Here is a 24,123-nt window from a genome sequence, read left to right as displayed (position 1 = left end):
TTATCGTGAATTTCACCAACTTCTGCAAGATTTTTATTTTATTGTTCAAATTCTCATGTTTTCCCTTTTGGCTGTCAAGTGGGGGGCTCTCCTGTTTTCCTGTTTCTACTCTGTTTCTACTTCTGATTTTCGTAGTCGTTTTTTAGGAGGTTGAGAACTAGTGTTCCCCTCCATTTCTGATTGCTAGCTCTACCCAGTTGGGTGGGTATGAGCATTTCCTTGTTTTTCGGGATGGGGTTTTGCACCATTATGCTGGCCATTTTTTGCATATGGGATTCAAACCCAATTTTTATTGGATTTATGTAGCTCATTTACCCAAGGGGAGATTGGGTTTTTTTTCATTGATTTTCGTCAACGTTGAATTTTTGAGGTTTTTTCCTTGATTTGTGTGCCACAAAGTTTCCTCGGAATGGTCTTGGTCATGGATTTGGATTATCCGTAGGATGTCAATTCGACCACTGTTTCACTTTTATGTTGCATTGGGATACCTATTGCATCTATACTCATGAGCTTGTATTTAGTTGAGTGTTGTTTTGCTTGTGTTCTCATCCAACCCTTGTTTTTATGATCTTCGTGTTGTGGGTGTGCCCACACATGAGCATGTACATGTGCATTTTTTTGGTGTTTATGAGGCCTGATCTCCTAGTTGTTATCGATGGAGTTATGTTCATTAGGGTTGGGTTGGGAATATGCATTGGCTACAAGCATCGTGTGATGAGCATAGGTATGTAGTGTAGCACCATGGAGGGGCTTCTCTCACAAGCTTGGTGACTATTTCCTAGGTTGGCGTGAAGATATTTCTAAATAAGTAATAACTAAATAAATTATTGGGCAATAAATCTAAGATAATTAAAAATGTGAGCACTAGGAATTGATCAGAGGACACTTAAAAATGTGAGCACCTGGAGATGATTCGAGGACACAATGTGTGACCTCCCTAGGGAGTTGATTCTGCATGATATTTAGCTTGAGCTTCATGATTCTAAGCGACTTATTCTTCATTGAGTCCCTACATAGTTGACCCATAGAGTGTTTGACCAAGATTTGTTGTAATTGCATTATCTTGTGATCTTGGTTTATGTCCTCTTTATTGACTAGCATGAGTGTTAGCCATGGACGGTTGTTTTATGTGTGTTTTTGGTTGGATCATTATCTCTGTCAGCATGGCAGGAGTGGGCCTACAAGTTCCACATGGTTGGGAGGTGTAGCTACCTATGCCACTGCTAGGGACCAGTGTACAGATACGATCTATTTCCATTTGAGATTGATGCTTGATGTTTCACTTGGTATATTTGGATTTCTAGAGTATGTTTCCTTGTTATTTATGTTTTAATTGGAATGCTTGGATATCATGTTTAGATGATGCTAGTTTCATTGATGCATTCTTTTATTATGATGTTTGAGCATATGGTTAGATGATGTGATTCACTATTCGTTGGAGTACCTATGCTTTGTTGGATTAGCATGTTAGATCTTCTTGTTCTGATGATGTTATTACGTTGTTGTAGTAACGCCCTCCTAAGACAACTTTGATTATCTAGTTGGCAATTAAGGATGTTATGCTCGGGGGATGGCTAGTGCCCTTGTAGTCACATGATGCCATTACCGTTGGGAGGATCCAAGCACAAGTTTTAGTTATTTTGGTGCTTAGTAGTTTATGTTTTCTTTATATGATGTTTGGTTTATGAACCATGTATGTACATTGTGATGTTTCTTTATGCATGTCCCTTCATATGTTGTTATGAATTAGATGGATAGATGGTTTCTTCTCCCCATTGCTTAGTGTCTTTTAGTTCTTGCCTTCAAGTGACGTGTCCTCAACTACTATGGTTCCAACACTCCCCAGTGTGGAGTTTCTTACCTTGTTTTACTTATAAACTTATTGTTTTGCCTTTTGGTTTTGAACCTAGGCAACATTTGTTCAACATTGGGCAATACCATAAAAGTATCACACCATACTAGTGAGAAATATTGTACGATACTAGAAAAGTGTCACTTGGCCATAGTAAGAAATGTCGCCTGGCCATAGCAGAAAGTATCACCCGACTATAGGGAAAAGTATCGCATGGACAAAAAGTATCATCTACCTATAGCAAAAAGTATCATCTAGTTGTAGTAAAGTATCACCTGGGTTTGTGAGAAAACCTGCTTAGGCGACCAGTGGGCACTTTTTGACTTGATCGAAACTTTTTGCGAGGTGATTTGTCTACCCTTTATAAAGCTCTTGAGCTCTAGTGTTTGAATTTTTGAATTCGGGATCTCTTAGATTCAAAATGTGTTTTGTGGCCTCTGTAGCTTTGTCATTTTTGGTTTTAGTGTTGCTTGGAGATTCATTGGTTAATTGGATTGGTTGGTTAAGGCTTCTATTGCAATCTTATGATCGGTTGCATGTTGATGCTATTAATTTCATGCTTGTAAAAAAAATGGCTTTTATTTGTCCTTATTCCAAGGATCTTCGGGCAAGGCATTACAGATATATAAATCTAATATTAATGAAATGAAATAGGTTAAGTATATATATATATATATATATGTATATGTACATACATACATACATACATACATACATACATACATATATATATATATATATATATATATACATATATATATATATATATGTATATATGTATATATGTATATATGTATATATATATATGTATGTATGTATATATGTATGTATGTATATATATATGTATATATATGTATATATATATACCTATATATATGTATATATGTATACCTATATATATGTATATGTATACGTATACATATATGTATATATGTATATATGTATATATATATACATATATACATATATACATATATATATATGTATACGTATACATATACATATATATACATACATATATACATATATATATACATATACATATATATACATATATACATATACATATATACATATACACGTATACACATATACATATATATACATATATACATATACACATATACATATATATATATACATATATATATATATACATACATATATATATACATACATATATATATACATACATATATATATATACATATATATATATATATATATATATATACATATATATATATATATATATATATATATATGTTCCTTGGCATATTTATGCATGTAAAAAAAAGTGTGTGTAAGTTGGGTTTAAATTTGGGGCATGACAACTATGTGGTTCCTTTACGATGAAATCCAGTAACAATCTCAATTGGTGTCTTCTTAGTGCTTCTATTCATGGAATTATTGTATGCAAACTCTACTTGTGCCAAAACTAAATCTCAATTAGCAAACTTATCTTCAACCAACCATCTCAACTAGTTACCTAAACTCCTACTCCCAAATTTAGTTTGTCCATATGTCTGAGGGTGAAATGTAGAACTAAACTTCAACTCTTTATTCAACTTCTTCCAAAGTGTTTTCCAAAACTAACCAATAAAATCAGTATATCTGTCTGAAATAATATTTTTAGGAAAGCCATGTAATCTTACCACTTCCCAGAAGAATATTTTAGTTACATGTAATGCATCAAATGTTTTCTTACAAAGTATGAAATGAATCATCTTTGTAAAATTGTCAGCCACTACCAAAATAGAATCATTACCTATATGAGTTCTAAGCATTCCAAGAACATAGTCCATACTGATATCTTCAAATAGATTATCTAATACAAGAAAAGGTGAATACAATCCCATATTCTAACTAGTTCCCTTTGTTGTTTGACAAATTCTACAACCTCTAACCATTCTCTGTATATCCTTATAAATTTGTAGCCAAAAGTGTCTATTTGAAATCAATTTTACAGTCTCATCAATCCCAAAATGTCCAGCAAGTCTACCACTATGTTTCTCCTTCATTATGTTCTCTCTCATAGATCCTCTAGGTACACACTAAACTCCTTTAAACGACATATCTTCTTGAATGAAATAATTAATACATTTGTCACTCATTTTTGTTCCTCACAAGCTTTCCAAGGATCTGCAAGATCAATCGCATACAAACACTTCAAGTCATCAAAACCAAGTACTTCAACTCTCATTTTTGTTAGCGAATTTCTTCTTCGACTCAAGGCATCGACAACTTTGTTCAACTGTCAACTTTTATGCTTTAATGAAAAGGGAAAAAAATCAAGAACTCAACCCACTTCATATGTCCCTTATTCAATTTATTCTGACTTCTCAAATACTGTAGAGCTTTATAGTCAACATACAACAAAAAATCTTTAGGCATCAAATAATGTCTCCAATTCTTCAAAGCTTGAACGATAGCATAATGTTCCAGTTCATAAACGAAATATTTTCTCTTAGCGTCATTCAACCTCTCACTAAAGAAAGCTACAAGTCCTCCTTCTTGACTCAAAATAGCTCCTATTACACTTCGACTAGCATCACATTCAACTTTAAAAGCTTTACTGAAATCAAACAAAGCAAGTGTAGGAAATTCTACAATCTTTTGTTTCAATGTTCAAAATTCTTTTGTGCTCCGTGTGTCCATTTGAAAAATCTTTTTTCTCCTCTCATAGTTTAAGTCATAGCATTACAAAGAGAACTAGAATTTTTTATTAACATCCTATAAAAACTTTCCAATCCATGAAATGATCCTACATCTCCCACATTCTTTGGTGTAGGCCAATCAAGAATAACTCTCACCTTTTTAGGGTTCATCTTTAAATCATCAGTTGAAATTACAAAACCAAGGTATACAATCTCCTCCTTCATGAATGAACATTTCTTCAAGTTAATCAGCAACTTTTGTTCCTTCAACTTCTGCAATACTTGTTTGTTATGTTCAAGATGCTCTTCTTTAGTCTTACTGAATATCAAAATGTCATCAAGGTATACAATCACAAATTTACCCAATAATTTCTCCAAAACTTCATTCATCAACCTCATGAAAGTACCAAGTGTGTTAGTTAGACCAAAGGGAATAACCAACCATTCATACACACCTTAATTAGTCTTAAAAGTAGTTTTCCATTTATCTCCTCTAATTATATTCTAGTAATATCCACTTTTCAAATCAATCTTTGTAAAATACTTCACTCCACTCAAACTATCCATTATGTCATCCACCCTAGAAAAAGGAAATATGCACTTCACAATTATCTTGTTTATAGCTCTAGAATCAGTGCACATTCTCCATTCTCCATTCTTCTTAGGTGCTAACACGAGAGGTTCTACACAAGGACTCAAACTTTTTCTAATCAAACCCTTCTCAAAAAAATCTTGCTCTTGTATGTTCAACTCGAACCTTTCATCAAGTGTTAATCTATGTGGTTCTTTATTAGGAATACTAGCTCTAGGTATCAAATCCATACAATGACATATGCTTCTCATTGGAGCCAAGCCATCAAGTACATTATCAAAAATGATGTCATGAAATTCAATCAACAAAGGTTCAATCTTAGGTGCATCTTCTAACTCTTCTTATTTCTCAATCTTTTTAGGAATCAAAGCATAGGAAACATTCTATTCTTTTATTTCTCTTGCAAACTTATTACCTTCAAACAAGCATATTTTGATTGTAGTACAGCGACTTTCATCAAACCTTTCCACCAAAGCCAAAAATATTTGTTTCCTCCCATTAACCCAAATTGTGTACTGATTCAATCCACCATCATGCAAATCTTGTCTATCATATTGCCGAAGTCTACCCAAAAGAATATGACAATAATCCATAGTCATAATACCACACAAGACTTCATCATGGTAATTATGAATTTTCAATTTCACAAGACATTGTTCACTTACAAGTAGTTATGCTCCTTCTAGATCCAGGCAACATGGTAAGGCTTAGGATGTCTAAATCTCTGCAACTACAATTTGGTAACCAAGTCTTCATATGCTAAATTATCTGAACTTCAACTATCAATGATTACTTTACAACATTTTCCAGTGATCTTACATCTAGTTTTGAATAAACTCCTCAAAACATATTCCTCGTCAACTTCTTCATTCCACAAGATCCTTCTCAATATCAAATTCTCACCATTCTCAGGTTCATTGGGTGTTTCATAAATTCCTTCACAAGCCAGAATTATTTCTACTATTACCTCCAATCTTCTTTCCAAAGTTAGTACATTCAAAAGCTCTATGTCCTTCTTCCCTACATTTGTAACAAGTACCTCTAAACCAAGATCTTTCTTCTCCCTTTCCTTCATTATTATTCCTAGACTAAATAGTATAGCTACCTCTAGAGTGATTACCTCTTGTACTAGCAAGTTCATCTTTCCATCCTTTATCTTGCATTGTATTGTCAAATATGCTACTTTCTCCATAGGTTCTACCTCTATTTCTCTGAAATCTACCCCCTCTTCCTCTATTTTTTATGATGTATTTTTGTCAACATTTCTTCAACCTTCAGAGCGAATTGATAGGCCTCTTCTACACTATCCATTGTAACATAGTTTATCTCATTTTGAATTGATGTCCTCAAGCCATTCTACTATCTAGTCAATTTCTCAACTTCATCATCCACATATCCAAATCTGATGTCCAACTAGTAGAATTCCTCAATATATTCATTTACACTCATGTCCTTTTGTCTTAAATTTTGCATCTTTCTCAATAAATTAACCTAGTAGTTTGTTGGGAGAAACTTCATCTTTCCTAGCATCTTCTTTGGTGTCTTGATCTTTTCCTTTCCTCTCTTTTGTCTTTCAGTTTTGCAAATGATCCCACCAAAGGGATGCGTGACCTTTAAAATTTGTGACCACTATCTTGACCTTCTTATTATCAGGAGTACCTTCATACTCAAGTATTTTTTCATCTTTGAGATCCATTCCAACACTACATCGGTCTCAAGTCTTCCATCATAGAAAACAACTTCAACAATAGATCTAGAGTTGGCCTTAGTCAAAATTATTTCCTCATCTTGTTCAACTTCAATTGTAGGATTGGGATTAGGAGTTGTCTTTTCTTCATCAGTAACATCTTCAAGATGTAGACCTCTTCTCTGGGTTGTCTTTGGTTCTTCAAGCCTAGTTGCAATTTGCCTCAACATGTCTGTTATGGCATTGTCTACATTTCCTCTACCACGAACCATCTTGACAATAGTTCGTACAAGATCATAACCTTCTACAAATTATAGGTCAAGTTTTGAATTTCCGCCCTACAACCAATACAATAAGGTTCACCTAGATCCAAGCCACAAGAAAGAACTCTCTAATACAAACTAATACAAGGAGATGGCAAACTCAAGCAGAATAAATTCAACTTAAACCTACAAACATCCCCTACTCAGAATTACACACTAAAGTAACATACAAATCAAATGAAACAATAGTATAGGTGACCCGATTGTAGGCAACCACACTGGTGTAATTATTAAAGATCAAAAAACATGCCTGACTGTGAGGCCTTCTAGGTTGTGGTCATATACAATGAAATTATGAAATCAAAGTCCAAAGTTGCATTCTCTCTTCCTATACTAGGCTTCTCAATGCTCCACTACCAAACTAATTATGTTTCCACATCTAACCAAGCTTCTTATATAGCCATCTAAGCCACAACTAAGCTAGACAAGCAATTAATTAATTATAGCTCAAACCTTGGAAGAGTAAACCAAAATCAAAGCAAATATCAACATGAAGGGACTCGCACTTAACAAAGGGTTCACATGTGTCTTAGGAGTTGGCAGCTAACATCACAACACACCATAGAAAGCATTACACCTCACAGGATGAGAACCACGAGAAATAGGAACCGCAAAGAACATCATAAAACTTGAGAAATATGGACGATCACAGCTCACACTTAGGATGAGAATCCAAATAGGTCCTTGTTATGGTGTTAATTGTGCATAACACAAAACTACAAGTAGCAATGGCTACTTTGCAAACAGCAGACTGGTACAAAAAATAAGAAATGTTTTTGGTTGATGCAATATTGCTCCAAGACCCAAGATGCTCCTACGTCAACTAACCTCAAATCAATCTTGGAGAAATATTATACACCATGCAACTCATATATTTGCTCATCATTCCTAGGGATAGGGTGCATACTTTGTCTAATCCTCTTATGTAACAATCTAGAGTCAATACACATTTGCAAATTACCATCCTTTTCTTGAACGTGCCTCATAGCAACTCCTTGACTTATTTCTCTATCTCATCCTTGGGTCACTTAGGGTGCATGTAGGGAGTAACTATCATAAGTGTAACACCCCCCAACTCGATGATATGTTATATCCATCTTCCTCAAGGCCTCCTAGGTGAAATATCACTAAATACCTTGATAAGCTCAATTTTCAACTCTTGTATGTCATGAGGATAAATAAGCTTTTGTTTTTTCTCATGTGTCGGTGTCAAAACACATCCTACTTCTGGCTCAACCATGTCATGACACAAGTTGTTCAATCCTTTTGATATATATAGTCCTCAAACTAATGTCTTTGAGGGTCTTTAATACATGGGGCTTCTCATCCATATGAAATCTCATTTTCATGACATAAAGGTTAAGGATAAACTCACCCATGTCATGAAGCCATGGCATCCCCACTACCATATTAGTATCTCCAATTTTCACAACATTAAAAAAAAAAAGACCTTCGATTCAAAGTTATTCAAATGGGAAGAATTGAGATTTTCACGTTACACTTGAGAGTGGCTATAGTGGCTATATGCAATTGTCACTCTTATTCCCTCAAAGTTCTCTATTTGTTTACCACACTTCCCAACCAACTTAGCATCAACGAAATTATGTTTAGCACCAATATGAAGCAAGATGATCTTTTGTCCAACTAGGACTCCTTACATCTTCAAAGAGTCTTTCCAATGAATGCTTGTGAGGCAAGCCTCCTTAAGCTTCACTTTAGTCTCCACTTCTAACTCATGCTCGAACTTCTCTGACACAGAATAGGACTATTCTTTGTTTGTTGATCAAATTATGAATCCTCACAAGAAGTCCACATAGCTCAATTAGCCTTCCCCTTGGGCCTTAATGGACAATAATGGTTTGCATCATGACCCTTAGCAATAGAAAAAATAACTTATATTTTCACAAATAGTTAAGTGTCTTTGGCTATTGAATTTCCCTTTCGATTTGTCTTCTCTTGTTTATTGAAAAAGAATTGTGGTCATGATACAAAGGAGATCCATTTGATGAGAACTTGCTTCAAAGTCCACCATGTTGCATGCTTCGAGCCTCTTTTATTGTTTCATGTAGTGTTGGTGGATCGAAGGATTTCAACCACCCTTTCAATGGTTCCATTAAACCTTCAATAAGCAGTACCACCAATCTTCTTCAACTAATATTGGGAACCACAACTGGTAACTTCTAGAAATCAGCAACATACATTTCAAGAGCTCCATGTTGCTTTGATTGTGCTAACTCTCTAAAACTCAATTCAAGATCATTAACATCGAATCTCTCTATCAATCTAGTAATAAATTCATCATGACTAGTTTTGAGATGATGACCAAGAGTGACAAATTGTAGTACAACCATTCATGAGCAGCTCCATCCAAGTGTAATGTAGCAAATTTGATGGTGTTCTCTTCATGCATCAGTCTCAATGAAAGGTAGCTATCAAGCTTTTCTACTCATGCCCTAGTTGTATAGTTATTACTACCATCAAAATGGGCCAAGGTAATCTTACCAAGAGCTTGTTGATAACTTGTCCTTGCAGAAGCATGTTGTTCATTTCTTCTTGATCTATGAATTGATCAAAGGTCCATTGTACTCCATCCCTTCAAAGGATCTTTCACTACCTCAATTATGTGAATCAATGAGTGTATGTTTACAATGATCAATGTAACAAATTGCAAAAACCATTGGCTCCACAAGCTTCAAAGCAAAGATCTCAAACATTGGATGATCAACAATGAGGCTAGCCCTCCTATTTATTATTTTCCTCCAAGAGGTCAGCCTCCTTCTAGAAGACATAAAATAATATTTAATTGAACTTTATAGAAGATTCCACCTTTTAGAACAATATTTTATATTTGCACTTTAATAATATTAAAATACCTTAATAATATAAAGTACAAATAACATTATATTATTAAAATATAATGTCTTAATCAAACCATACAAAACCAAGTCAGAAGGAAAAGTTACTCCATAGATTACCCCATCATCAACTCCTTGGCATATGAGGGTCCAATGATAGGCCACACTCTGACAAATTTGAGCACAAATGAGAAGTGGACATTTCATGAAAATTTATTAGACAATAGTGTTTGTTTTTAGTATTAGGTAGAGGAATTCTTATCTATACCATGATGCAATGTCACTTCTTCCATCTACTCAACATGGTTGATTGTTGTGTTGAAAGATTATTTGGCCCTAACATGCCCTTGTGATATGTATGGATTGCAATGTGGTCTCTGAACTAGTAAGGGAGGAACCACATCTAATAATGCCTTGAGTCTCCACCCATGAAAGTGTTTCTTCCTTAGTGCAAAAGATTGAATTACCTTTAACATTATCTAACTTAAAGACGTAATTGCAATCTTATAACAAGTTCATGTAGTTATGCTCCTTTATTTGTTCATTATGGCAATCTTCTTAAGACTTTAGAAAGAATGTTTTCAACCCAAACTCATATTAGACACCAGATATACCTAGATTTCCCCTAAAAACACCATCAAAATTGAATTTGAATCACTTATATTATGATGATTGCTATTCAACCTCTTTATACTTCTTGTTATATTCTTAACAAATTTTTATTTAAGAAAAGGAGAATTATCTTTTTTGGAATGAAGACAACAAAATTTAATAGCACATTAATATTACTAAATATAGAATACAATGTTTTACACTTCCAAAATCAAACCAAATTATTACTAAATTTCAACCTTTATACCATTTCATTGAGAAGGAAATATACAGAAAATAAGAACAGTACTAAGTTTTGTTTCCTTCAAAAACCGGTGTACTTCATTGCTTCCATTTCATGAATAAGCACTTGAGAATCATTGAGCTTGTTTCCCTTCCCAGCCCTTCGAGAAGGTTCACTTCCATTACAGTTAACTTGCTTCTCATGATGTGCGTGAAAACAGTGTCTAAGACTTCCAAATCAATTCAGTCCCTGGAAAAGGAAATCAGATTGCTAATCCAATTAGAATCGAATAGGTTGTAATACTTTAAAATGCCACAAAAACAAGAAGATAAGGCTACACAAATTTTCATTTAGTTATTATTGCTAGTCAAAGAAATTTATTTGCAGCTCATTGCAAAGTAAGATTTAGAAAGAAAACTCGTAGAGGCTGTAATACTTTAAAATGCCACAAAAACAAGAAGATAAGGCTACACAGATTTTCACTTAGTTATTATTGCTAGTCAAAGAAATTTATTTGCAGCTCATCACAAAGTAAGATTTAGAAAGAAAACTCAGTAAACAAATAACTTGTGTAGCACTTGCACCATCCAAGTAAAACATGCTGACCTATGGATAGATTTCATTTGAACTTCTCATGATCAAACCATTGACGTAAGACAACCTAACATGTAAGAAAAACAGATTAAAGTTAGAAGGTAACACACAAAGAGTATATGCAATTTTAACATTAATCTACAAGGCGAAGAAAGAAATAGAAATGTACCGGACAGACAGGACTCGTTTTCAATCCTTCATGAAGCTCATGAGAAGCAATAAGTAATTTCACCGGTCGGAATTCCAATGCAATGCTTTGCCCTCTCTTGTCCATTAAAGCTATTAACTGACGCTCCAACAAGTGCTCAAATGCCTGGAAACACAGGATGCACCTCAAAAGCATGAGAATCAAAGCAACCATAAAACTTAAGATTTGATTATGCATCAAGTTGTGTGGTCCATAAAAATGGTTCTATTTCCAGAAGGAGCACTAACAAAGGCATTTTGACCATAATCAATTCAACCTGTGCGTGGTATTTGCATTTTGTGTGCTGATATATGTAGTCTTTACGAATTTTCCGCCAAATCCTATTTACTTCAAAGTATGTCCCTTGTCATTAGAAATATGAAAAAAATGGCAGCTAAGTTGTGTGCTGTCACCCATTATCAAAATTTACAAATGGGTGCCAAATTTGTAAACAACATTTACCAGTGCAATTAAATGTGTTCTTTTGTTCTAAGAATGTCGTTGTATTTACTTTTTTGTAATTTACAAGGTGGAAATAATTGCCAATATATGCTAAAGAATATTCAGGTTCCATAAAGTTTTCCCTACTGGAGACCAACAAAATGAGCTTCATTTCACAGTGGTTTCATTCTATTCCTGTGCCAAGAAATCAAAGGCAGTGACTTTCAGGAAATTGTACCTAAAATTGCTTAATAAAATTCAAGTAACTAGATATATGTGCAATAAAACTAAATTATACTTCAACAGAAATGGATCGCTATAATCAGCATGTACTATCGTGTGATCCTGACATTCCGTGTGTTTCAAGACTGTTTGTTAGAAATGAATGACATTAGATCAAACTGTCAGAAATATTAGCCAAGAGCTGACTGCTCAGATGATGTCCAGCAGAAATTTAAGGCAATATGGTTATACAGTGAGAACCAAAAAATGAGACAAATCCGAAAATGTGTACAAATTTAATTAGGTTTAGATTCTTTCCTTTCAATTAATTGAGAAATAGTACAATTTACTAAAAGACAATAATGTATAGTATTGTAGCAAGATGGAACAATGTTAATTGTCATAGCTTCTGCACAATATTTTTTTCTTATGGCCAGATTTACAAGGTTTGTTCATATATTCTTTCAATTTTTAGACACATTCCATCCCAATCTCTAAGTTTTCTTTATAAAATTACCATATTAATAGAATTAACACATTAAACAATTGCTAAGTAGGCTAACCTTAAGGCAAAAAATATTTGGAACATACATTAGATTAACTGTACAAAATATTGAATGCACGCGAGGGGAAAGTAAATGATGTACTCCATCATGTAGATTTCTCACCCAACAAACCTTAAAGGTTGTATAGAGTCATAGACATTAAGTATTCAATGTCTCCATTAGAGCCACTTAGTCACATAAAGAAGTCTCCTCCCCCATAGCATCGCAATGGTAAAAACTATTAACCTTCTTAGAACAGGTAATCTTGATGAAGCCCAAGCATATCATTAAAATTCATCGTAATCGCATTAATCATTTCAGTCTTTGCACATGGGAAACTCAAGATTCAAAACATGTTATCTTTCTCATCGCCATCAATAATCATGTGCTCATTACAATGGTATGTTTCCAATACTGTTTTAATCTTCTGACATAAATACTTATTATTATATAATAATTAGGCTTCATTGTCCAATCATTAGAATGGTGTATCCTCATCAAAAGTACAAATAAGTTTATAACACCTGTGTGCAGTGAAATGTAATTCCCAAATGCATCAAAACAGATAAGAAATCAACCCATAATCACCAAAATAAAAAATGCAACATTCAAGATTAGGCAAAATAAGTCAAATCAGCATGAAATACTTCAAAAAATATATATATAACAAAACTCCTGTTGCAATGACTTGACCAAGATGTTTGTTTTGGATGTGTACTCACTCAAAAATCAGGCAGCATAAGGATGCTCAGATGGAAAATGGGTGAGTGAGAATAAAAACATTTGAAGTGTTGGATATATAGATTTTGGGATGAAAATGAATGGATAGTTTATATTGGAGGATGAAGAAGAGGAATAAAGGATTTTTTCTTTTAGGTATTTAAAGCAGCAAGACCCATGTGCTTGATTTGGTGGGAGGAGTTGACTTGACTTAATCAAAAAGGTTGTGTGCAAATGCCTAGTGGAAGGATTAAGTGGAGATTAGGATTAGGATTAGGAAGCAAGTGCCAAAGTGTAGGAGGATGTGACATCCAAAGGGAGAAATTTATTAAAAAGATTTATTGATTTAATTAATTTGGAAGCAGACTAAAGATGGAAATAACTCAAGGTAATTATTTACCTTAGGCTATGACACGGAAAATTACAGGGACATGCATAATATCAATGAAACAATAGGATATTATTTAACTTCAGATGAAATAGTTGTAAATTGACCAAAGGTGGTCAATTTTGGGTGTCTGCACCACCTTCAAAACGGGAGAACTCTTAAGGCAAGTCATACATTAAGGATATTTAATGTGTGAAAACTCTTTTTGGTTGTAGATGCACTGCATTGCCAATTGGGATTGAAGGATTTGACCCCAACAAGACATCAAGTTAGTAAAAACTAGCAATTTGTAATGTCCCCATATTTATGCCAACTTGTTCTATGAGTGTTGGCCAGTTCTTATGATTTTCCGTAGGTTTCTAGATATACTACAAAGGTTCCAATGCTCTTAGTGAGCTTAGTTTTTAGTTTCAAAGGTTTTGACAGAAGTTGCCATTTATAGTAAGTTCTTGCATGACAACAACCTTTCTGGGATTTTGTAGGTTATTTTAGATTTTTTCACTTTGATCTTTGAAGAACGTTGTCATTTAAATTTGTGGATGACTGATCATACTGATTTCATTAGTCTTTGACTGAGTTTTGAAGTAGACTGGTGTCGTCGGGTTAGTCTGGTTACAATTTGTGTATTAAAAGAATAAACTAAGCCTTCTGGGTACTTATTGTTAATTGTTCTCTTGCTGATTGAGGCTACAGTAGTCTGTTATCAGCTCAGAAAATTCACTCAAACCTACTGGATAGTCATATAGAAGTTATTTTTGCACTCGAGTGTTGGGTTAAAGCCTGGTGAAGGGAGACAATAAATGGGTGTTAATGCATGTTAAAAAGGGTGAATCAACAGAGTTTCTTTATGCTTTTATGTTGGTAACAACTCATAGACAGACTAATAAGTGACTGAAACAGTATGACATAGTTATCTTTTGATTGGACTTGATGTGTTTTGAGAGCTACCTAAAGTTGTTGGGTGAGTTGGTTGTTGATCTATGCTCTAAGGAGGTGTCAAGAAGAAGTTTGCTTCGCTGTTGGGTGCTATACTTGACTGATCAGTCAAGAGCACTGTGAAAAAGTCATTTTCATTTTCAGATCTACTACAGACCATGTAATGACTGATCTAAGGTATTCAAAATTTGATTTTATTAAACTATGCATGTTCATTATTGTTCTGCAATGAACTCTCTATTCTAAGGTGAATACAAAAAGGGACTTATAATTAGAGCCATTACATGTTGAGAATGTTTTATCAGACTTATGACAGAAACATAAATCAAATGCATATCCTTATTGTTGCGATATAAACTTATATGTCATCAGAAAAAGGGGTGCATATTACAGTCGTATTGGAGCTTTTTTTCATGTCAGCCTATTGAGTTGGAGTCTCTTGTTGTGGCATCTGATTGCATGTTAGAGTTTTAGTGATTGTTTTCAGTTTCAGCAGCTTTATTTCAGAACCTTCCTTGATAGTTGCTAAAACAGAGCTGAAAACATGTTCACCGTTGACAAGTTAGTGTTGACACAAGAATTACTTAATCCAAGGGACTGAGACAATTGTAAACATTGTTGCAAATCCCAAACACAATGCCATTTCACACAAACTCATTCCTGCTAAGCCTTTTTTGCATTTCCAAAGGTAGTTTGTCTTTTTTCGAAGGAGAATGAACACAAAGTGCCTAGGCAGTGAATATCACAAAGGAGACCTAATCATCGAAGATAAGCATTTTATCTAATCCTTTCAAGTTATAAACATTTTTTTTCAATGTTTCAATAAATTTGTTCGAGTTAATCTAGGGGCACGAAAAGACAAGTCAAAAGATTTTTTATAATGTTTTTTGGTGTTTGTTTAAATCTTTTATTACTTCGAACATATTGTAGGTTTCATTTTTTTATATATTAAATTTTTTGTAATTTCTATAGCAACAAATTGAAATTTATTTGAAATGACAACTAGTTCAAGTTTAGTGGGCACTGAGACAAATAAACAATTTAAACATGATAAACATCTCCTCTAAGAGAATATTTTATGATGCTCAATTAACTTCAGGAGGCTAGGTTTTCATTTGGAATTGTATTATGGAGTCCAATTTAAGAGTTCCTGTAGTCAAGTGATAGCTCACCTCTAATAACACCATCTATGATATTCCTTTCCTAGGCAAAACCGATTTGTTCAATGGAGATTAATTTAGGCAATAAAACCTCAAGTTTGTTTGCCATCACCTTGGAAATGATCTTATATATGGTATTGCACAAGGATATTGCCCTTAAGTCAGAGAATGATACAAAATCCCATTTTTCAGGGATCAAGGCTATATTAGTGTTGTTTAAGTCTTTCAATACAACACCTTTCCTCCTAGATTCTTCCATCACCCCCATGATCTTTGCCCGCATAAAGCTCCAACATTTCAGAAAAACCTGAGCAGTGAAGCCATTAGGCCCGTGGGATTCATCTGAACCCATTTGGAAAGTGGCATGCTTAACTTCCTCGATAGAAAGCAGTTGACACAAGATAATATTATCTTCCTCTATGATCACATTTGGGATAACTTCCAGTTTATCAATGCTTATTGACTCCCAATGGTCTTCACTTCCAAGAAGATTTTTTAAAAATCTGACTGCTTCATTTTCAATGTCCTTATTTGACAGAACCAAACTATCATTGTTGGGAATGAGATAGAATTCCAATTTTGCCTTGCTTTTATGGAATTATGAAAAAAATTGTATTCCAATCCCCTACTTCCATCCAATCATCCCTAGATTTTGACTTCCAATATACCTCCTCTCTTGCCTAAATCTCTGCGTAATCAAACAACAAATCCATCTGCTTGATGAATTCTGTTTCAGACATACCATGTTGTAAAACATTTTCACTAAGAATTGTCATTTCTGCCTCAATTCAGAACTTATACTCTTAATCTATCTTTGGGAGTTTTAAGCTTCCTGTTGAAAGCAAACATCCTCATACCACTAAATTGATCAAGTTCCTACCACAAAGTTCTCATAGATTCAATGTAATTCAGCCATCTGAACCACATAGCTTCAAATTTGAATTGAGTTTTTATTGGCCTAACATCCTCAGCCATAAGTAATTCCTTGGGAAAATGATCTGAAATAGGACAAGGAACTATCAAAGATCTAATTTGGATATGAATCAAGTTTCGTTCTTCTGAAAATAGAAATTGATCACGTCTCTGAGCTATATTAAACAAACCTTTCCAGCAGTTGGTCCAAGAAAATTTTCCACTAGAGGGGACAATATATTTTCATCTACATGAAAGATGGCATTGAAATATCTACCCCTACCCCCCGCCTCCCCAAAAAGTGACCCTCTCCTTGTGAAGTTTCATATTGGCCACAATATAGGACTACAGAGCCAACTTGTCCCCCGTTTTGACTGGCCCATAAATATTGTACACAATGAAATGAAGGTTTGTTTCCAAGCTTAAAATGACATCCTTCATCCAATGATCATCCTGATTAAGTAAATGAATGCTATAACCATTAACCATGATACATAGGCCCCCAAATGCACCACATGCCCCCGATGCAAAGCCAATCCACCCAGTGCACTGCTTAATAAATTCCTCCATCTCGACCTAGTTTAGTCTAGTTTCTTGGACAAAGATGATATAAGACGCCGTATCTTAATTTGGCACTTAATCATGTGCCTCCCATTAGGGGCATTAATGCTGCTGACATTCCATGTGAAGACCCTCATCTCCCCCAAGGGGAGAGGCATTTTGTCATATATGTTTTGATGGAAGTATGATCAAGTAGAAGTGTACAACACAATTAGATTACTAGGTGGGCAGGGGAACCAATTTAGACTTGTTGACTAGTTTATTGTATGAGTATCTTATCTTCACATAAGATCAGCAATAAAAGTAAACAAGAAATTAATGCACAAGTTGTAATGTGGAAAACCAATGCGGGAAAAAACTCAACACAAAGACTACTAAGAGTTACTATCCTAATCCATCCTCGCAAATCTTCACTTCAACTACAACTTCAAGGGCTCCAAACCAAAGAAATCAACAAACCTCTCATTTAAGAGCATCAACTCTAACATAGTGTACACATGATGAAGGGTACTCCCCTTAATACCATAAACCCATAACCAAAACAAAGAAACAAGAGCAAATGCAAAAACAAAATATGGACTTCTTATTATCACTGCAAATGCGGAATTACAGAATTCACAAATACAATATGCTAGCCCACATGGGTGCCTTCACTATAGTAATCTACAAGACTAAGCTGTTAACTACAACCCAGAGCTATCCTAGAAAATGTTTGGGCCTTTCTTAAATAAGCAATTTTATGTCGCCCGGGAAGGTTTTAGACATTCAAACTTAATACCTAGGGCCGATAGACTCTAACAATACATATAGAGTTGGCCAAATACATCTTGGACAATTATTTTAGAAATTTTGGGTAGCCCAACTTCGGAAGGCCATAACTCTCAAGCCGTTGCTCCAATTGGCTATTATAACCACTTTTTGAAAACGCCAACTCGTGATCTACAGACTTAAGACTACACAAGCACCCTTTCGTCGAGTTTCCAAACCTCATCCGAGCACTCTAAGGCCTCCAACGGTGAGCCTGAAGATTTTACTCCTAAATTTTTCATCAAAAATCTGCAATAACTTCTCCAATACTTAAACTAGAGCAATGAGATTTTTATGGTAAGCTTATAATTCTAAAATGAACCTTCATGTAAACAAGAACTTTCCGAACTCATGAAAAACTTACTAAAAATAGTAGGCACCCATAAATAGTAACCACCCTGTCTACTAGTCCTTATTAAAATAGAAAAGACTGAAAAAGAAATATGTTTTGGGTGATGCAAGATTGCTCTTACAACCAGGATGTTTTGCATCAGACACCCAAGGTAATTTGAGAAGTGACTCTATCACGTCTTAGGTGTTCAAAGGAAAACCAAGATGGTTAACCTTCTCCCTTGCTAGCCATGATGAATCCTCTACTGGCCTACCTTTCCATTTGACCAAGTATTCTTCTTAAGTTTTGTTCCTTGAACTTTTGCCAATACGACTGTCTAGTATCTCCTTAATCACCTTTGTAGTCGAACTAGCTATTGGAATACTCCACTGTGCTTCTGCAACTTCATCTCCATCACCTCCTTCATAATACTCTGTCAAATCTGAAATATTAAATACTAGTGAAATATTCAATTTAACAACTCCACTTCATAAGCATTTCCAAAATCATGCCTCTTCACTATCTTGCATGGTCCAAACTTCTTCACCTTCACCTTATTATATGTACCCACTGGAAAACGCTCCTTTCTCAAATAAAACATGACTTTTTCTCCAATCTGAAAATCCTTATACCTCCTTTTCACATTTGCCTTGTATTGTGTATTCATCTTTATGATGTGCTTCCTCACCTTCTCATGGATGTTCTTCAAATGTTCTGCAAATTCTTCTACTTCAGCACTACTTATCTCTCCTTTATCCAACTGCCTCAATTCAAAAGCATTTCTAGGACTACTCCCACATACAATCTGGAATAGTGATTTACCAGTACTCCTATTGACAGAATTATTATACACAAATTTCGCCTGTGGAAAAATCATATCTCATCCTTTTGGGTTGTCTCCAACCAAACATCTCAACAAATTTCCCAAACTTTGATTCACCACTTCTGTTTGTCCATTAGTCTAGGGAAGATGCAATTAATTAAACATCAAATTTGTCTTCAACTTCTTCCACAATGTACGCCAGAAATACCCAACAAATTTGGCATCTTGATCTAAAACTATACTCTTTGGCAGACCATGTAGTCTCACCACTTCTATGAAAAACAATTCTGCCACATGAATAGCATCACTAGTCTTCTTGCAAGGAATAAAATTTGTCATCTTTGAAAACCTATCAACCACAACAAAAATAGAAACATGCTCTCGTTGGGTCCTCGATAATCCAAGAACAAAATCCATGCTAACATCCTCCCACAGCTTCTCTAGTACGGGTAATGGCAGATACAACCCTGTATCTTGCTTCACTCCTTTCACCATCTGACATACTCTGCAACTTTGTACAAACTTCTTCACATCTTGCTGCAACTGTGGCCAGTAATAATTCTTAGCAACCAAAGCAATGGTCTTATCTCTGCCAAAATGTCCAGCCAATCCTCCACTATGCTTCTCTTTGATGAGATTCTCTCTCATTGAACTTCGGGGAATGCACAACTAGCCTTCTTTGAACAACATACTATACTAGATCATGAAATCCAACCATTTTGTCCTGTCAAGTGTAAGAAGTTTTGTACAAGCCTTCCACGCTTCACCAAAATCAAAATCATCTCGATGCAAAGTACCGAGTTCCTTGAACCCAACCACCTCTACCTGCACTTATGTCAACAAAAGTTGTCTTCTACTAAGAGCATCTACAACTCTGTTAGACTTCCCACTCCTGTGTTTCAAAACAAATGTATAACTCTGCAAAAACTCAACCCACTTCAAATGCCTTTGGTTTAATTTTTATTGACTATTCAACTATTACAAAGCTTGATGATCAATATACAAAACAAACTCCTAAGGAAGAAGATAGTGTCTCCACTTCTTCAATGTTTGAACTACAATATAAAATTCCTGATCATAAACAAAATATTTTATTTTTGTATCATTCAACTTCTCACTAAAATAAGCAACAGATCTACCTTCCTAGCTCAAAAACAGCTCCTAATGTAGTACCACTAGCATGACAGTCTACTTGAAACACCTTGTTAAAATCTGGAAGTGCTACAACAAGTTGCTCAGTAACTTTTTGTTTCAACAAATTAAAACTCTTATCTTCTCCTACAGTCCACTTAATTTTTTTCCTATCCCCTCTCATTGTTTTAGTTAGGGGTTCAAAAATACTGCTAAAACCTCTTATGAACTTTCTATAAAAACTAGTCAGTCCATGCAAAGATCTTACCTATGTTGCACTTCTTGGAGTAGGCCATTCAAGGATAGCCTTCACTTTCTCTAGGTCCATTTTTAGACCTTTTATTGAGACTACAAATCCCGAGTACACCAACTCCTTTACAAAACTGCACTTCTTCAGGTTTATCAGCAACTTTTCTTCCCTCGACTTATCAAGCACCTTACAAATATGGGTCAAATGCTGCTCCAATTTCTTACTAAAAATCAAAATATCATCTAGGTAAACAATGACAAACTTACCCAAAAACTCCTTCAGTAACTCATTCATGAGCCTCGTGAAAGTGCTCGGTGCATTGTTACTAATACGACTGGTACAGCATATGGACTCAAACTCTCTCAAATCAACCCTTTCTGCAACAACTAATGAACTTGTATGTTCAACTCTTCACTTTCTGCTGGTGTCATCCTGTGCATTGCCTTGTTTGGCAAACTAGCTTCTGGAACCAAATCCATCTAGTGACTGATTGTCCTCATTGGGGGCAATCCATCAGGTACATTATCTGATATAGTATTAGAAAACTTCTCCAACATATTTGCAACTTCTACAGATACCTCCTCTACTTCTTTACTATCTTTTGGAATTATAGCAAAACACATATGCTCATGCTTCATATCTTTCAGAAACTCTTTTCCATCAACAAAACATATTCTGGAAGCACTACATACCTTTTCTTCTTTCTCCTTCAACAGCTTCAACTTATGCTTCACTCCATCCTTGGTCAAACTGTAGGTATTTGCTCGCCCATCGTGTACAGCATGCCTGTCAAACTACCACGGCCTACCCAGCAACATATGACATATGTCCATAAGTATGATATCACATAATACCTCATCCTAGTAGCTTCGAATCTTGAACTTCACTGAGCACTGCTCATTGACCATGACCTTGTGGTCATCTTGCACCCAAGCAATACAGTATGGACACGGGTGTTTACACCTCTTCAACTTCAACTTTGTAACTATTGTTGCTGACACCAAATTGTCACGACTTCCACCATCAATGATCACATCACAACACTTATCTTCACATATGCACCTTGTGCGAAACAAGCTCATTTGATCAAGTTCATTCTCACCACTTAGCAGGACTCTTCTGTTAACTAGGACTTCTCGTTCAACATCTTCAGAATGTGATGATCTAGCATCTTCATCAACATGTGCAACTCTGGCCTAGCCTTCTGTTCTTCAATTTGTCCTTCCTTGGCACTGGTAACATTGAAATGCCCTCTGCCCTTCTTCTCCGTAATGAAAACATTTCCCATAGAAGCCTTCTCTTCCAAATTCTTGTCCTCTGCCTCTTCCTCTCTGATCTCTATTGTTCTGATCACGAAAACGATTGGAATTGTTTCCCCTCTGGTTTTGACTGCTACTCCCAACCTCATCCCTATTCTTCTAATTGTCATTACGACCTCCATAAGATCGTCCACCAGATCTTCCACCGCAACCTCTTCCACTATTCTTGTTGTCAAACTTCTTGCTTAGTATTTCCTCAACTCTTAAGGAAAACTAGTATGCCTCCTCAATACTATTCATTCGAATCAAACTCAATTCGTCCTGAATGCTTGGCCTTAACCCATTAAGATAATGGGCGACTTTCTCCATATCAGCTTTTGCATGGTCGATTCTAATGAGAACTTGGTAGAACTCTTCAGTATACTCTTGAACAAATTTTCCCGCTTTCTTCAACCCTTGCATTTTCTTCAACGGATCAAGTTCATAATCCACAGAAATGAATTGTCGCTTCAGTTTAGCTATCATCTGATCCCATCTGGTGATTTTATCCTTTCCCTTTCTATTTCGCTCTAACTAAATCTTCTGCCACCAGATCTTTGCATGTCCCTTTAGTTTTTGATAGCACAAACTTGACCCTATCAAGATCCTCAATATCTTCACACTCAAAGTACTCCAATTCATCGATCCAATCAATCAGCACCTTTGGGTTAAGATTTACCAAAAATGTGGAAACCTTAAACTTAGGTCTTTTTCCAATCTTGGTGATGGCCTTAAAAACCCTCTCTTCCTCTAGGTTTAGAACTACCTCTGGTTCGACATTTCTTCTTCTTTGTCCTCATCCTCACTTTCATCTCTTATGGCAAGATATATTCCTCTGTACATTTGTTCTTCCAATGCTTGCATTTGTCTTCGGAGGGCTCTAAAACCCTCAGGTGTAACACCTACAATTCTTGTATCACGCTCTCTTTGTGGAGGCATTTTCGCACTTTCGCTAAAACCCTAGAGCAAATTGCTTCACAATCGGCGATCTGTCTACACACTCAGCCCAAATCACAATCTTAGTGTGAACTGCCTCACAATCGGCAATCTATCCACACACTCAAGAACTCTAGCTCTAGCACCTCTTGATGAAGGGTGCTCCCATTAATACCATAAACCCATAATAGAAACAAAGAAACAACAGCAAATGAAAGAACAAAATATGGACTTCTTATTATCACCGCAAATGTGAAATTACAGAATTCACAAGTACAATATGCTAACCCACATGGGTGCCTTCATTACAGTAATCTGCAACACTAAGCTGCGAACTACCACCCAAAGTTGTCCTAGACAATGTTCGGGTCTTTCTTAAATAGGCAATTTTATGCCGCCCAGGAAGATTCTAGACATTTAAACTTAATACCTAGGGCCGACAGACACTAACAATACATATAGAGTCGACCAAATACATCTTTGACAATTATTTTAAAAATTTCGGATAGCCCAACTTCATTTCCAAAATGAAGGCCATAAGTCTCGAACTGTTGCTCTAATTGGCTATTATAACCACTTTTCAAAAACACCAACTCAAAATCTATAGGCTCGAAAATGTGCAAACACCATTCTGTCGAGTTTTCAGACCTCATTCGGGCACTTTAGGGCCTCCAACAGTGAGCCTAAAGATTTTACCCCTAAATTTTCCACCAAAAATCTGGAATAACTTCTCCGATACGTAAGCTGGAGCAATGAGATTTTTATGGTAGGCTTATCATTCTAAAATGAACCTCCATGTAGAAAATGAGAACATTTCGAGCTCATATGAAAAACCTACTAAAAATAGTAAGCTCCCATAAATAGTAACCACCCTATCTACTAGTCCCTAATTAAAATAGAAAATATTGAAAAAAATATATTTTTTGGGTGATGCAAGATTGCTCTTACACCCAAGATGCTCCTGCATTAACGCATCAACCAATACACTCTAATCTTAACAAACGTAACAACTCTGCAATATTGAGGCTACAACCCACTCAACCTTTTCAGTTATTGTATTCTGACTCACAGAAATGACTC

At 35.3% G+C, this 24,123-nt stretch overlaps 1 protein-coding gene across 3 annotated transcripts in view; it reads right to left on the bottom strand.

The window, feature by feature from the left end:
• Positions 1–10,730: 10,730 nt before the first annotated feature.
• The window catches only part of LOC149547394 (origin of replication complex subunit 4-like), a 159,830-nt gene continuing 146,437 nt past the window's right edge, over positions 10,731–24,123 (bottom strand). For all 3 annotated transcript variants that reach the window (XM_089791627.1, XM_089791628.1, XM_089791630.1), the window contains 3 exons: positions 11,565–11,708; positions 11,408–11,462; positions 10,731–11,050 (listed from right to left, as the gene is read on the bottom strand). In XM_089791627.1, coding sequence (XP_089647753.1) covers positions 11,421–11,462; positions 11,565–11,708 — 186 coding nt within the window. In that variant the 3' untranslated portion in view covers positions 10,731–11,050; positions 11,408–11,420. The remainder of the gene's footprint in view (positions 11,051–11,407; positions 11,463–11,564; positions 11,709–24,123) is intronic.

Source organism: Cupressus sempervirens, chromosome 7 (genome assembly GCF_028749045.1).
Source record: "Cupressus sempervirens isolate cs-2001-9-10 chromosome 7, ASM2874904v1, whole genome shotgun sequence".
NCBI classification, from domain to species: Eukaryota; Viridiplantae; Streptophyta; class Pinopsida; order Cupressales; family Cupressaceae; genus Cupressus; species Cupressus sempervirens.
Note: the sequence above shows the minus strand (reverse complement) of the source record. Positions and strands in the feature narration are given on the sequence as shown.